A 16,243-nucleotide genomic window follows, 5' to 3' on the forward strand; every position below is an offset into this window, starting at 1 on the left:
TCGTCTGCTTCACCCGACCAATCCGACCAACTTCGAGCTCTTACTGAACTATCTCTTTCTCTCAAAGATCTTTTCTTCTTCGCAGCTTTGGCTATCATCCATTCCATATTGTTTCTTTGGCTACCATCTGAGCTGGTTGACATGATCAAACACTCAATGTACAGTTTATGCAAATCCGCCAAAATAACAGTCCAATGCTACCGTTTCTGTATGTATCCGAATTTCCGATTCTCTGTGAACTTTCTGCCACGCGTCTCCAACTTCACTTCCTTCTTCCGGCCGCAGTTTGGTTTCCTCCGTCCGGGTGTGCAGAACAAGTGTTGCCTTCACTACCTCTCATCGGGCCCATAGAAGCAGTGATTCGAAGCTTGCTTCAAATCACGTGACATATGACGTCAGAAACAGCAACTGCTTCAAATCACGTGACATGTGACGTCCGAACCAGTAACTGCTTCATTTCTTGAATGAATCAACTCACTGGTTCGCCGTCCAATCAGGTGATTCAATGCACTGCCTCGTCTCTATTAACAGTTTCGAATTTGAGCTCTTCAACACTTTATAACCGCTCTAAACAATGAGCAATGTGTGGGTTGTTGTCGTAGTTTACGTTGTTGCTGTTGAGTTGTTGTTGGTATTGCATTTTAATTGGGTCATTATAGAGCAAGCCAGGAAGAAAGATAGGTCGTTCTGGCTCGGGAAACACTTCGAAATGCGGAGAAGTTGTGAACAAAAAGAAACTATGATTAATATAAAAACAGTTGAATAGCATAAGTAATAGATAGCCCAGTGGATAGAGCCGCTGGCCCAAATGCGGCGATGTCCTCTGCGCAGCTGGTTCAAAGCCCGGAATGGGTGAGCTTTTAATCATTGCATTTCAACTTTAATACTTTAATAACTGATAAAAGGCCCTCTCCGCCCAAAAAAAATTCCAGCACTCTCTAGTCTCTACCCAATACACACAATTATCAATCTTTAATTGCAAATAGAACATGATATTCAGTCTTAGTGTGTGTGTGCATCGAATATTTTTCAAGGCAAAGATACGTTAAACCCACTGCAGCCTTGCACTTCGCCAGGAGAGGTCGCTGTAACTGAAGCTTCGAGAAATGAACCTATTTCCGACACAATTGTCCAAGTGGTTCGATGCTTCATTCAAAGCTTCATTTTGCCATCACTACCTTTTTCCTTTAAAAACATTGTTCCGTTTAATCCTGTATGATCCAGTCTGAGTCTAGTGATGGTGATCTCCTCCCGTCTGTTCCTTTCTGCATAGATCTTTATTATTTAGTGGGAATGCTGTGACGGCCCCTAGGCCTTATGGCGCGTTTCCACTACAGCGCGGAGCACGGTTTAAGAGGGCTGTGACGTCAGCGGCCCGTCTTTGGTTGCGTTTCCACTTAGCCTAGTACCGGCCGGCGGGTCCTAATACACCGTTTTTCTGGCCTCATAAAATCGCGGGTCTAGGGCCAGAGACAACGAGGCTGAGTCGGGCTGAGTATGCTAAACTAGAGAGAGCATCGCTGGCAAGGGGGCTACAACTACAACAAGATTGACATATTTGACCGTGATTTAATTGTAATACACGTTTCAAAATGATGCCGAAGTAACAACATACTGATACCGGTTAGTAAAAACCATGAATTAATGCTTTGTCAAGTCTGCAGACAGACGGCAGGGGAAAAACCTTTTAAAATGCGTGTGTTCTAAATGGAGATTGGCTAAGCTAACGCAGTATATGCTCCGACCGTCCACACACACAACAACGGCCTATACAGACATAAATAAAGCAGCGACTGTATTCACCATGACACAGGCAGTCTGTGGTTTGTACTTGTTTAACTTTTGTCTAGTTTCTGAACATATATGAAGAGCTGTGAGCTCTGAGTGCTAACAGCTAACGGCTGTGTTGTTTTTCTGGGGTTCTCATTGTAGATGACATCACGGCTCCGCCTACACTGCGTTACTATAGATACTACCCCAGTTCCTAAACTGTAATGGAAATGCGCCATAAAGTGAGCCAGTCCTAACGAGGCCCAGCCATACCGAGCGGGGCCGAGCGAGGCCGTGTAGTGGAAACGCGCCATTAGACTCAGGTCCCTGGTTAGCCACTCCCCAAATCAGGAGAGATTGCTGACACCTGATTTTGGTTGACTGCTCAGCTACAAGTATGGGTGCCTGAGCAGTCAGTCTCTCTCTCTTCTTGGGTTGCTTGGCTCTACTGGACCTTGGTTTGTTTGTTTTTGCTTTATATACTGATGCATGTTCACACACCCACACACTACACACATTACTGATTAACTGACTTCATAGTTAACTTAGTTTCTTTAAATAAATGCACTTTAATTGGACATGGACCATGTGTGGTCTCCTTCTTTTGTCCGTCCTTGAGCCAGGGCGTGACATTCCCACTATATGTTATGCTACGGACAAAATTCTTATTATTCCATCCAGTTATTTTGTCCGTCTTCTCCTCCCACATTCAACATCGCAGAAACTCCGTTCAAACATCAAAACGTTCAGCTCGGTCGGGAATCGACGGCTATTACTTTTATCATTCATAACTTTCATAATTCCAGAGATACATCCCATAATTCATCACATTTTTAACATTTGAACTTTAACATTGCGCAGCTCGTTAAGGCAGAGTGCGTGATGTCACAGCTAGAGGGTAGGAAATCTTGAAATTTGCCTTCATATATTTTTTTAAAACTGCCATAATTCCCAAACCCTACATTCCTGAGACATAATTGTTCATGAGAAACGTAGGAAAACATCTCGTAGCTTGAAAAAGGACAAATAATTAAGCAAAAATAATTAAACAAAATGCCTCTTGAGGGCATGAAGTGACAAAAACGTTCAACATGCCTCCATTAAAGCCCATTGTAATTTCAGGCTGATATTTCCTCACAGCAGCAGCCGCACACCTTTAGTCAAACTGCCAAAAAGGCCACATTATTAACCCGAAAGTACACAAAAATTACACTTCAGATACTCAACTTCCTTGACATGCTTCACGTTTTGAAATATCACAGATATCTCTTATCGTTCTTCCACAAAACGTTCACATGTAAGAGGTTTATCTCTCATTCAGAACAATGAAACCTTTGATCTCTTCATAGCTCGTTAGCTCAACTATAAACACCTGTGTAATGGAACACGATGATGTCATCACTCCAACTGACAGCAGTCAGTTCTAACTGTTCATTTCATACTCACACACACTCTCTCACCCTCTCTCTCTCTCTCTCTCTCTCTCTCTCTCTCTCTCTCTCTCTCTCTCTCTCTCTCTCTCTCTCTCTGCCACACCGGTCCATGCCTCAACTGCTCTCCGCCAAATCTGAAATCTCACCATATGCTGTTTCCATGGAAACGCATCCCTCGCCATAAAACATGATGTCCCTTTAACTCCTGTGAAAATGTTCAAAAAGTGCTCAAAATTCACATGTGTGCTAACAGTCCAGCCGTGAAGACATCTACGAGACAGTTTTGAGATTTCTTCAAATGCCGTTGCCATGGCAACACAATGCTCGCCATGAAACAGGTTACTGTGTAGTGATCACTAATTTACTCTTGTTACATAATTCACTCATGGAACTACGGGTTGGGGGTATTGTTTCCGCACGGACACATATGTTGACTGTACCTACTGTATACCTACTGTGTGCCCTCTTTTCTCTTCTTCCCTTCTCTTCCCGGACTTCAAGCCAGCAACATGTGCTTTTCTGCTGCTCAATAAAGCACTTCTGTAGGGAAACATTCGACCTTCCATCCAGACAGAGAGACATTATCTCCAGATTCAATACCTCAGTGTCTTCCACATGGAGGGGGGGGGGGGGGGGTCCTCCCCGACCCATTCCACCATGATGGCTTTCTTGGCCAGCATTCAGACTGAACAACATCCTCTTGATGTTTTAGAGCAGTGGTAATTTATTTCATTCTTCCCTTGAAAAAATAACAAAAATCAAAATACTGTTAAAGAACCGGATCGATAAGCAGTATTTCTAATTGTTTCAATTAGGCCTCATTATTTCACAGTGGCACACGATCATCTGCCAAAACAAGCACTTCTGTTCATGTTCAATCCATAATAAAATATATAATGATATATATTTTTGTCTCGTTATTAGCAGAGAAAATGTAATGTTCGTACAACTATATACAATGAATTCAAACAATCTAAGTGGCAACGGGGTTAGGGGGGGGCTCGAAAATATTTCCAATCACCCAAGGGGGGCCTGACTGAAAAAGGTTGGGAACCACTGTTTTAGAGGACGAGGGCCATATCCAAGCAGACACAATAGAGGTTCCACTGACACCTGTTGACAGATTGCTGTAGTGATGTTTGCACATGTTGCCCTCCAAAATACTTGAGTTTTGCTGCATTCCTTCATTGCAATGCAGCCTAGTCCCTACATGAGTCTCACATATTGGACAATTCTGTGAGGTCCCCGTCTTATACTTACTATAGATATAAGGAGAATATTATAACTCTTTGTATCTGTTCCAAATTGAAATGTTGGAAGGTTCAAGATATGAACCCAGATACCATCATGCATCACACAGTTAAGCAGAGTACACCAAGATGTTCTCAACCCTCCAAGTTGGTCTGCATTTAGATTGAACATTTCCGAGTTGAATTTGGATATAAAGTGTTTTAGTTCTTTGTGATCCAGGAAAAACCTCTTTAGTAGGTGAGAGTCTCTTGAGATTTCCAATGAATTGGATTTTTTATACACATAATGTCTGACCTGTAAATATTTTTAGAAGTCTGTATTTTGTAAATGGTAATTCAAATGTTGTAAGTCTTCCACTGTCAAATAGATCATTGTGATAATACCTGCTCTTTGCTAGGGTCTAAAATCTGGTCTTAAGCTTCTTCCATGACCATTAGTTATCAAAAGATTCTGCTTAGCAACGGGGGGTAATTTGTTCATTGTCTTAGAGCAGATTGACAGGAGAAACTCCTTACATGTTTAACACTAAATCCTGTACTTTCTACTTCTTACATTTTCAAAACCAACCTGTTACTTTAGTTTGAATCTGCATTTGGTGGAGGGATCATTATTATTTCGAAACATTGAGAGCCTATCTTTTGGTGGCTATGTCCCAACATTGAGCCTAATCACTCAAACATGATAAGCGCTATTATACTGTACATGTTCCCTTTTTTTAACAAAGCCTTTTGGGAAGAGGCGTTTGAGGCTCTTAGAAAAGAAATCAAACGCATCACAATTCATGCCATCTTGACTTTTGTCTTGCAGGTTTCACTTCACTATCTAAGAAGAAAACCCTTCAAATGATATATGTTTAAAAGTCATTACACACTGAACTATCTTTAATGCACTTCTCTCTAAAACCTTGGATGAAAGGACCCTACACACTTTGAGATAATCAGACATAGTTGTTGACTGCGGCGCTACGACGTGTAGAAAATCCTTCTTTGATTCAGTTCAACTTTAGAGAGCGTGGGAAAAAGAGGGTCAGAAAGAGGATGAGGGCCGCATGGGGACATTTTATTTTAAATTGAAATGACTTTGATCTTTTATTCAGAGGAAACTTTTCTGAATTCTGACTTTACTCTGAGATCTAGGAATATATACATGTTTTAATTGATTGTAATGCAAATCTCAGAACTCTGAAACACAGAAGAGGATTAGGACCACATGTGGATTCACTTTTTGGATCTGACCAAAACTGATTTTTTCTTTTGAGTAATAAATCAGAGTTCTTACTTAAATCTCAGATCTATGAAGAAAGTTCTGAAGGTTGTCATGAAAATAAATAAAATATATTTGAAGAAAAATCTGATTTCTGAGATTTTCTTGAAAAAAAAAAGAAAATCTGAAAAAAAGGTTTAATTTTTTTATCAGAATTCTGACTTTCACTAGTAAAGAAAAAGTTGAGGTCTGACCAAAGTGATTTTTATCTGACTTTAAGTTTCACATGTTCCCACATGTTCCTAACCCTCTTCCATAGACGCTTCTTCCTCTCCATTCTTTGGTGTAAATAAATGCACTTGTGTTCACTTCCCCCCCGACTCTCTCAATGTTATTTGTTGTTGTGTGTTACTGTATCCATTGTTGTCCTAGAGCTTATTGGGGACGTAGCAGTAAAAAAAGAACTACATGCATTTAAAATTCATCTCAACTTAGTGCAGCTTCACTGGAGAGGAGAGGTCATTCATTTTAAGATTGAAAACTAAATAATGAGATTTTCACTTGCGTCCTCTTAGCTCTTTATTAACAAGAAAAACTCCAACATTTTATTTACAGACATGTAAATGTGGCACTCATCTCACATCTTGAAAATAGAAACACAATTTATAACAAACTCAACCTGTTAGCTTTTCTTTTTTATCACTTTTCTTTTAATGTGTTTTCTTTCCTTTTTCAAACTTTCATTAATGCATTCAACACTTTGAGACTTAGTCAAAACTAAAAGACCTATTCAACAAATATTTAGAGCAAAGTTTACATTTTCATGCAGAGAAATCTCAGTTGAGGTTAACAGAAATCCTCCTGAGCAGTGACAGCCTCCATGGCTACACAGACCCAGGAAGGAGCCGGAAGAAAGTCCAACATCTACAGAACAACTCATGAGAAGATGTTCAAGCCCCACCCATCATGTTTGATTGACAGCTGATCTCTGCACAGTGTAGACATGAACAATCAGCTCTGATGGACACACGGTGAGTTTAAGAAGTAGAAGAGTTCCTCCAATGACTTTAGGCTATTTGAGTTTACAAAACTCAGCAGTGTCTCCATCAATATAATAAAGCCAAAGTCCAGCATGTAGCGGCTGAGTGAATGTGGTCTGTACTCTGTGGAGGAGAGTCATGGTTTCAGAGACGCTGTAGAAGGACAGAACACCTGCTCTGTGATCCAGGTACACTCCTACTCTGGAGGACAGAGGACCTGAGACGAGAGTGAGGATACTGTTGTAACGAAATTAATAGGGACCACGATTTGTCATTGTATCCAAAGAAACATTCACCCCTGCTCTGCTGATATTCTTGTATGCGACTGCTACAAAAACTGCTCCCCCTCAACAAGAGATCTATCAATATGTGTGTACCTCCACCATTAAACTGTCATATTCTGCACATTTCTTATACTATCTACATACATCTTATACGAGTATAATAAATATGTATAATATCGGTTAAAATAAGTGCTTCAACATAGTTAACATTGCAGGAAAGTTGATTGTCAAGTCCCAAAACAAACCATGCAATATATTAAACGTTAAGTACTTTGTCAGGCTTAATGTAGATACCCCCAAAGCTTTTTGCTTACATGTATTTAAAAGAAGACTTTAACCTAAAGTATTATTTAATGTTTAAATAAAGCCTAATTAGTTTGTCTGTTTTGCACATACTCCTATTAATATCTTTGTACATCCGGCACTATTTCTATCATTGACCTTCTACTTTCCTCCTATTTTGTATATACTCTTAATATTTAAATGTTTTCATAAAATATAACACATTCAAAGTGCTTTAAAAAAATGAAATACATTAAGAAAAAGGCATTTTAAACAGTCATTAAAAAGCAACACAATCTACCTGCATTGCAATCACTCTAAACATGTAATAACGTGCTTTAACCAGTAGGAGGTGCGGGTTAAAAAGCTGTCAAGTTTACAGTGTTAACAAAATAAAATATACTGCTGTTTCCGGTTTAGTTTACGACGGATATATTCTGTTATTGTTTTGATATTTGTAACACAAAAGCGATGTAAAAAACCCACAGCAACACAGAAAAGATGGTCTCAACATGACCCAGCGGTCTAGTAGTTAATAAAAAACAATAATATCAAAACAAATTATTACTACTAACTTTATTGTGAAATTAAAACAGAAGAAATAGAATAGTTTCCGGTCTATTTCTGAGTCCCGGGTTGCGGTCGAATACTCCAAAAAAACAGCTCCTAAATTCTAACCCTATCGTTTATTCCTTGACCTCGGAGTGAAACGTCATGGGGTTAAGGGATAGTGGATAGGAGAATTCAAAAGGATTTAGGAGAAGAGACTGCGAGGTCGCGGTCGAATACTCCAAAAAATCAGCTCCTAAATTCTAACCCTATCGTCTATTCCTTGACCTCGGAATGAAACGTCATGGGGTTAAGGGATAGTGGATAGGAGAATTCAAAAGGATTTAGGAGAAGAGACTGCGGTACTTTAGAGAATCCGACTGCACTTTCACTATCCGACGTGTTTATGATGCGCCAGCGGAGGTCATAAATGTGCGCCTGCTGCGGTGGGGAAACTATGGAAACTACAGTTTTCTATACAGCGGACTACAACATGGATGTTTAATAAGAACGAGGGACTACTGTAAACTCATCTAGAGACTCTGCACCGTGCTCTGATGCTGTTATGCTTTATGAATGGGTACAACAGAGAAACATATTCTTCATGACCAAAGTTGGAATTGAAATAAAAAAGGAAAGTGAAACTTATGCTCGTCACCCTCTCCCTCCGGTCCACATTAATACAAATGATCCCAATACGTATGATTGTATGAACTATGAAAAGATCTTAAAATCAATACAAATGTATTTATTATAAACGTTAGTCCTTAACATCTATCACTGTGTATATCACCATTCAAACATCTTTTAAAAGTTGAACAAACCCCACACAGCTCAGTAAAGACTGTGAAATGTTGACTTTATTTGATCATTTCAGTAAAAACTAACATTCATATTTCTCTTTTTGATTATAATACTGATGAACGTTCAAAACAAATCACTTTGGCAACTTACCACATACGTTTTAAAATGCTTAATAAGCACCGTAACTTTCATGATATCATTTCTCGTTCATAATCGGTTGTTTCCGTGAACGACCGACTGTTGTGTGACGGCAAATGCCGCGGCCGCAAGGCATTGTGGGGCAGCATTTTCTCCTCTCCTTTCGGTTAGGGAGGTCCAGTGGTTCCTAAGCTAAAGGAGGTTATAAAGGAAGTTTGAAACCTCCTTTCCTTTTAATTTAGAGAATTGGAACGGCACTTATCATGGCTGCCACTGAGGGACTTCCGGGTCATTTCACTCCGTTAGGAAGGTTCCTAAGCTAAATGGACTATTCGACCGCAACCCCGATCTCTGTAGATAAATAAAGAACTACGACAGATGTGAAATGTTTAATGCAGCCAAACCATTCATGACATTACATTCATGTGATGACTTTCAAAGAGTAAAGCAAGCACTGCTGAATAAAGTATGATTTGATCTTTTACGAAACGTTTTTTTTCATATGGAATGCAGTTGGAGGTCAACCAATCACAGAGCTTGAGAACTAATCACGGGGTTTGTCAAACAGAGCACATGGTGTAGTCCTAAACAATAGCTGGGGATTCTGGGTAGTGTAGTGTCTTCTGCCATCCTAAACTCCGAAAAAATATTTGTTTCTCCGAATGGAAGGGGAAAAATACAAAAGCATTGCACACAGTTTAAACCAATCAATGTTGTGTAATTAACAAGGATAATCTGGTGTTTTTGAGTTGATGAGTAGTGGAGATATCACTGTCAAATCAATCGACAGTAAGGGGAATACTTACTTCCGGGTGTACAATTCTCCGTTATCCAATGGGAATGCCTTTAAATGCCGCCGACACAAACGAATGCCGTGCTTCCATGAGCGTCAAATCCCGCCGCAGATGGGAATACATTGCAATCAGTTGAAAGCTATTTGCGTCCCTTTATGAAGCTGAAGGAGCCTCGGCGCGTCCCAACTGCACGCCTCGGGACCCTGACCAAGCGTCGCTCCTGGACGCTTAGGGAGTGAGAGTGTGTTGGTAAAAGAAATGGCCTTGCATTGCCTCTTGTTTTATTATTTATTTTAGGCTGAAGACTTATCTGCAGAATTTGTCAAATACACTGGAAGTGAGTCAAAAGAGGAAGATGCTAAAGACGTGAAGAAGTGCTATTGGCCACTGGTGAAGTGTGTGACTGTCAGGGGGCCGAAGAAGGGTCTTCTCCAGCACGTCACACTTGTGGATCTTCCTGGAAACCGGGACCGTAACAAGACCAGAGACACAATCTGGAAAAAGGTGATTTATCCACACGCAATGCTGATTATTGTGGAACACTGACAACGTAACCGTTATTATTTTCTGTATTCCCCTCCAGGTTGTTGGAAGTTGTTCTACTGTGTGGATTGTGGCTGAGATCAATCGAGCAGCTTCTGAAAAAGAATCCTGGGAGATCCTGGAAGAATCCTGCAGCCTCATGGGAAATGGTCGCGAGTGTCAGCAGATTCATTTGATCTGCACCAAGTCTGATAGTCTTGGAGGTTCAGATGATCAGTAAGTGGTTTAAGATGCAAAAGTACACAGTTAAATGTACCATCCAATTTAGACACTGATGGCCAAGAGGAGAAACCATGGAAACATTGATTACGTTTACAGGCACATTAGTATCCTGGTTTGGATGGTATTCAGGGATATAATGTTCACTTGAAACAGGATCAACCAGGGTATCCATGATCATAACAGTATCCGTGTTTCTAAAATGCCTGCATTGATTCCTCAACATCTCAGCCATTTATTTCTGTCCTAATGTTGTTGCTTCACAAACACTTAGTGATGCTGGATGAAGCTATGTGATCATTGGTCATTGAAAGCAAGATGGAGATGCGTAGTGATATCATATCCTGGAATATATATGCAGTTCATGTCATTCTTCAAATACAAATCTTTTCCTATAGGTCAGCAGCTGATGTTCGTGCTCTGATACTAAAACAAAACGAGCAAGCCAAGATAGACGTGAAGGCAGAATTCAGCAAACTAAAAGACGTTAAGGTGAGTTATATTGAATACAAAAACACAAATATTGTCCCAAACTGCAAACCTGCTTTGATATTGAAACTCTTTTGTTGTTGAAACAATTCAGTGAGGAATGTTTCAAAGTTTTCACAGTGAGCTCCAAAGAGTTGATGAAAAAGAAACGTCTGGATCCAGATGACACATGTGATTCAATTCTCCATCAGTGAGCCAGGAATGACAAAATGAAAATGCTTTGATCTCTTCTAATAAATATGTAGAGATACTAATTGAGTATAACATGTAAAGTCAAGAATGTAATTAAGTATGTTACATTTTTTACAGGAATTCCTGCAAGATCTCAACAACTGGCAGACATGGAACTATGTGTCTGGAGCTCTGGGGGTTCTCTCTCTGATTCAGGCAGCCAGCAGCAGAGAGAGAGGAACATCAAGTAACAACATCTTTCACTGTCTTTCATATTGACAGAAATAATAACATTCATAGAAAAGAAGTAAGCTGCATACACTAACATGTTGTGTACAAATGGTAAAGTCAAAGAAAGACTGTTCACATGTGATGTTACCCGTGGAGCCAACAAGGTATTGGATGAGCTGAGTGTGTGTTGCTTCAGAGAGGATGCATTGCTACAGTTTACTCAAAGCTTTTGTATTTTTTGCTTGAAACACAAAGCCCCATATTGAATGATGGTTGTATTGCTTTAACTAATGAATGTGTTGTGTATGGTTTCAGGCTGACATAAAGACGGCTGTGTCCATAGGACTTGAAGAGAAGCTGAGTCATGAACTTGATCAAGTCAGGGAACCCATGGACCCTTATGGCTTTTGAAAGATGTCTCAGTGGGGGGGTTAAAACATCAAACAGTTCATGTGAAGAAGTCTTAAAGGGCCCATGTCATGGCCATTTCCACTGATCATAATTACATTGTTGAGGTATACTAAAATAGATTTATACTGTGCAATTTTCCAAACTCACATTGGTTTCGCATACAGCATCTCTGTCAAGCATGTGTATTCAGCAGTATTCACTCTCTCCACTAAACGACTCGTTGGAGCTCTTGCCCCCCCCCTCCCTGTGAGCCTAGTGTGCTCCGATTGGTCAGCTCGGCCACTCTGTTCTGATTAGTCAACCACCAGAGAGGCTCCGCCCATGTCTAACAGTGCTTTTTCCGGCTGCTCTCAGCCGAACATCAGTCTTATAATGGCGTCGGTACAGCCGTATATTTTATATGCCAACTAACCGAACTGTACCTACAACTGTTGTTATAGAAGAGTGTGACGGCCCCAGGGCCTTTGTCTTACGATGGGGTGGAGCTGAAGAGGCTAATCAGCGCGATCACGGACACCTGGCCGGATCCGAGGTGCTAGCCAGCTGCCCGGAGTCAAACGGCGGCCCCTCTCTCTCTCCAAAGCAGCTCAGTGATCCTCTCCCCTCGACCACCTATCTCTGCATTTACCACAATAAATGTGCCGTGGTTTTGTAAACTCGTGTATGTCTCCTTGTCTTTCCGTTGTGGCCTACGAGCCGGTCATAACAAAGAGTAAGTTATTTTTACCCGTTATAAACTACTACTGTTTGATGATAAATCAAATCATGGTTTGCTATATATGAATGATATATTATAGGAGCAAATAATTCAGGGAAGAAAGGATAGGCCTACTAAGTATTTCCATTCAACTTTATTTTTAGAAATGTACAAAATGAACGTAAATATACATATATACACGGTATATCGTCAATTACTCCCCGTTGTCGGCATCTTGCCTATAGCAGCCGGGGCTTTTTAGGACGATGCATCAGTGTGGTAGTCCAGTCATGCATTGTCCGGCAGGACCTGGCTGGACGAAATCAAATGCAAATCACAAAATATTAGAGAAACTTCGTTGTTTTAGATTCGTTAGTAGTAGTTGTGCTAGGAGTGTGGATCTATCTAATGAACAGCTTGCCTGCTAATATGCTAACCTAGCTTTGTTTACCTTGGTAGCTAACACGATAGGAACGTTAGCTTGGAGGAACGGCAACTATAATGGAGTGTAATAAAACTACTATGAACAAAAGCTAGTGGTTCATATTAGGCTAGCAATAACGTGTTTATAATTGCATTCTTCTACGGGTAGTCTGCTACGTTCGGTCATACAATGTTTCCCGCTAGCATGTATAGCTAGCCTCGTTAGGTATACATGCAGTATGTACATGTACTGTCACAATGTACGGTAAATCACCCGGAGTATACTGTATGAGTATTCCGTGTGTGTGACTGCAGACATTCTCTTGCCATGACAAACATGTAAGGCCATCTGCTGACATTGTAGTTGATATATTTAAACGCTAGCAACTTAGTTAGCACAGTTAGCACTGTGTCAATGGCTTAGCAGTCCAACACAGTTTACACATTTAAACTGTCTTGTTTGATAAATACACAAATAACAATGCAAACTTACAGGTTGTGTACCCGAATCTTCCCCTGCTCCAAACGGTCCAAACAAGCTGTGCATATCCGGCCTCAAACTGGGCAATGTTTTGGAAGCTTTCGTCTGTGAAATGCCGGTTCTTCGAACCTCTGAAGGAACAGTGTTAAAAAGAAATTTCAACCACTGACTTCGTCGTGGTTCTTCCGTCGGTAGGACAAACAGCTCAGATTTCTCCTCACATTTCAGGAAACAGGTCCTTGGCAGTGGCATGACTGGATGATTGTGAACTGAACCAGAGCTTCCAACAGTAAATGTTAGGCTGGCAGAGGGTGCGGCCAGCGCCGCTGGGTGTGACCATAGCTCTTCCCGGAACTAAATGGAAGACTCAAATGGGCAGTGACGTATCTCCAACGAGGCGTTTTGGGGAGGTATTTTCTGTATTAGAGTTTTACTCGCTACAGGGTGTACTTTGAGGGTTTTGACTCTGCACACCGTTTACATGCATAAAAACCTTCATAACACACAAGGGGACGGGTAATAACCAGAATAGCATGACATGGGAGCTTTTAAGTCGGTCCTTTATCCTGTAAGTATTTCAGTTGGAATTAAATCAAAACGACTCATTTAGCACAAAATATGGATCTGTCTCTTCCAACATTCGGTGTTGTTTCAGACAAAGAAAGGTGGTGCACTTCACAGGTCACTGAAGTGTGGAGTTGAGAATGGTGGCATCCACAAACCAAGAGAAGGGGAATGAAGAAACATCAACATGAAGCTAACTTCATGTTTGACTGACAGCATTGAGGAGGAATTGAAGAAGACCTTCCCGTAAGAAATGACTTACTAAACACATCAAACCCTGTGTTGGATCAATTGTGTTTTACAATACATTGAAATACATTATTGAAATACAAATGTGGTAAGGCCTTCTGAATGTAAGCATTTCTTTGTGTTCATACGTTTTAGAAGTGAAGGAGAAAGAGAACCATTCAACGGGGTCATCAAAACATTTCCACTTGGCACAGAGGAGGAGATGAGGAAGAAGGAGTGCGGAAATGTCAAACTTCAGCTGACATTTCTCAAGAGGTCAAAGACCCTATTCATTAGTCCATGATCAAACATGTTTGTCCAGGCCAGGGAGACTGTAGTGGAAGGGTGATCAATAGAATACATATTGATCAGTCAGCATATTCATATACATTGTACTGGAATAACTCAATATGAGCTGGAGATGGCTTTGAAGAATGACCTGCAGCTGTAAAGCGGACCCTGTCCCAGTTCATGAGGGAACTCTCAAGATGACAATAGAATATTCTGATATTGGGCAAAGTGCACCCCCTGCTGGTGAACACGTGCTATCACTTTGAATCATGTACTGCTTTTCCAGGTACAATCTGGAACAAAGAATCAAGGGAAAGATGAGCATAGTCTGTAACATGTTCTTTTTCAAAGATGTTGATATTTGCTTCACATTCTCTCTCTAAGGAAGAAAAGATGAAAACAAACCTCAAGAAACTCCTCCGTGAGCGTAAGAGAAGGATCTCCAGCAGCCTGACAACAACAATGGAGGAGACCATGAAAGAATGCTCTGACAGGAAGACAGAAGATCACTACAGACATAGAAATACACCTCTACACATTTTGATATCAACATGTTTCTGTTTGATGTAGGAGCAAAAGAAATGAAAGGAGAAGGCACGCTGAAAAACATGGAATCAATCCAGCTGTCACTCAAAACAATTGGTGTCTCCATCCCAGGTGAAGGAGACACAACACAAACAATACTGTACATTTCATCCTCATTTAAAATACATTTCCATTAGTGTATTAAATGAATCCACTTGTTTGAAACAATATGTTTTGGGTTTTTAGATGTAAGTGCTGAGCTTGAGATGGTGAAGAACTTCTACAATGAACTGACCGAAGGCCCAGATGATGATGCAGTTCTTTGTTGTTTATTGGAAAGTTAATAACATACAAACTGAATATTCTCTCCACTGTGCCTTAAACTTGATTGAGACACTGCAGCAGACGTGTGAAGATTACTGGTATTATTGTTTTAATATCTGCAAGTTTCAACAGAAAACTGCAATCCAACATTAAGCCAGTCTTTTTGTTTTCATCTTGCTGCTGCTCTGTCTCTTCAGACTCCAAAGCATGTCCAGTTACATTTCAGCTAATTGCATTTGAGACTGTGGTGTACTACACTGTGGAGCTTTCTCTTTTCACTGGGATTTATATGCATTATTGTCAATTAGCTGCTTTGGTTTGGGAGCTGTAGAAAAGGGGGCAATAGGAAGCTTATGAGAGTCACAGTACTGTATGTTCCTGTTGGGTTTTAAATTAGAGCTGTGTATGTTTTTGTATTGTAGAATCCATTTTGTTTTTCTGTTTTAATGACATTAAATATCTGCTTAATGTCAAGAAAAAGCATTTATTTGTAACCGAACATGGTGAATGATTACAGAACTGAAAATAAAAAAACGTTTACAACACCTGTGAAAACACTCATCTCCTTACAACACTATGTAGCCCTTTTCAATGTTGGCTTTACATGGTTCCTAATGTGTTGCTTTCAGTTTCATTCATTTTCCAGTCTGGGAACAGCAGAACTAAGTCTTTTGAAACACCACCTGTCTGCCAGCATGAGAGCCCCACCCCCGCCTCACTACTATCCCTCCCTTGGGCCAGAGTGAATACCACACCCTATTTGAGATCAGGCCGGGGTTAGGACTCTGTTCTTCTCACGTAAAGCACACATCCAATCTTAAATAAGTCAATGTAAGATATGCAAATGGTACTCTTGAATCATCTGATGTTGAGAAATCATGTAGTGATTAATCTAGCATTTAACTAGATTGCCATGCCTGGTCTGTTCAGAGAACAGATATATACGTGTTAAACACCACTGCCTCCAAGTGACTGAATTGAGCAATAGCATCTGTGTGAAAACATTTTTGATTGAACTGAGCAAGTGAATACATACAACCCATCTAGGCAGATAGGTCATGTTTAACAGTGTATTCATTGACGAGAGGAAAGCATAGG

The 16,243-nt window shown here is 40.4% G+C and overlaps 1 protein-coding gene across 1 annotated transcript; it reads left to right on the forward strand.

Moving 5' to 3' along the window:
• Positions 1-816: 816 nt before the first annotated feature.
• LOC117487609 (nuclear GTPase SLIP-GC-like) lies at positions 817-11,624 on the forward strand. The gene is made up of 7 exons (XM_034136228.1): positions 817-852; positions 9,846-10,052; positions 10,132-10,307; positions 10,709-10,801; positions 10,882-10,985; positions 11,107-11,217; positions 11,517-11,624. Exons 1-7 carry the CDS (start codon positions 817-819, stop codon positions 11,519-11,521), a joined length of 732 nt encoding a protein of 243 aa, XP_033992119.1. The 3' UTR covers positions 11,522-11,624.
• Positions 11,625-16,243: the final 4,619 nt, after the last annotated feature.

Source organism: Trematomus bernacchii, unplaced genomic scaffold (genome assembly GCF_902827165.1).
Source record: "Trematomus bernacchii unplaced genomic scaffold, fTreBer1.1, whole genome shotgun sequence".
Lineage (NCBI taxonomy): Eukaryota > Metazoa > Chordata > Actinopteri > Perciformes > Nototheniidae > Trematomus > Trematomus bernacchii.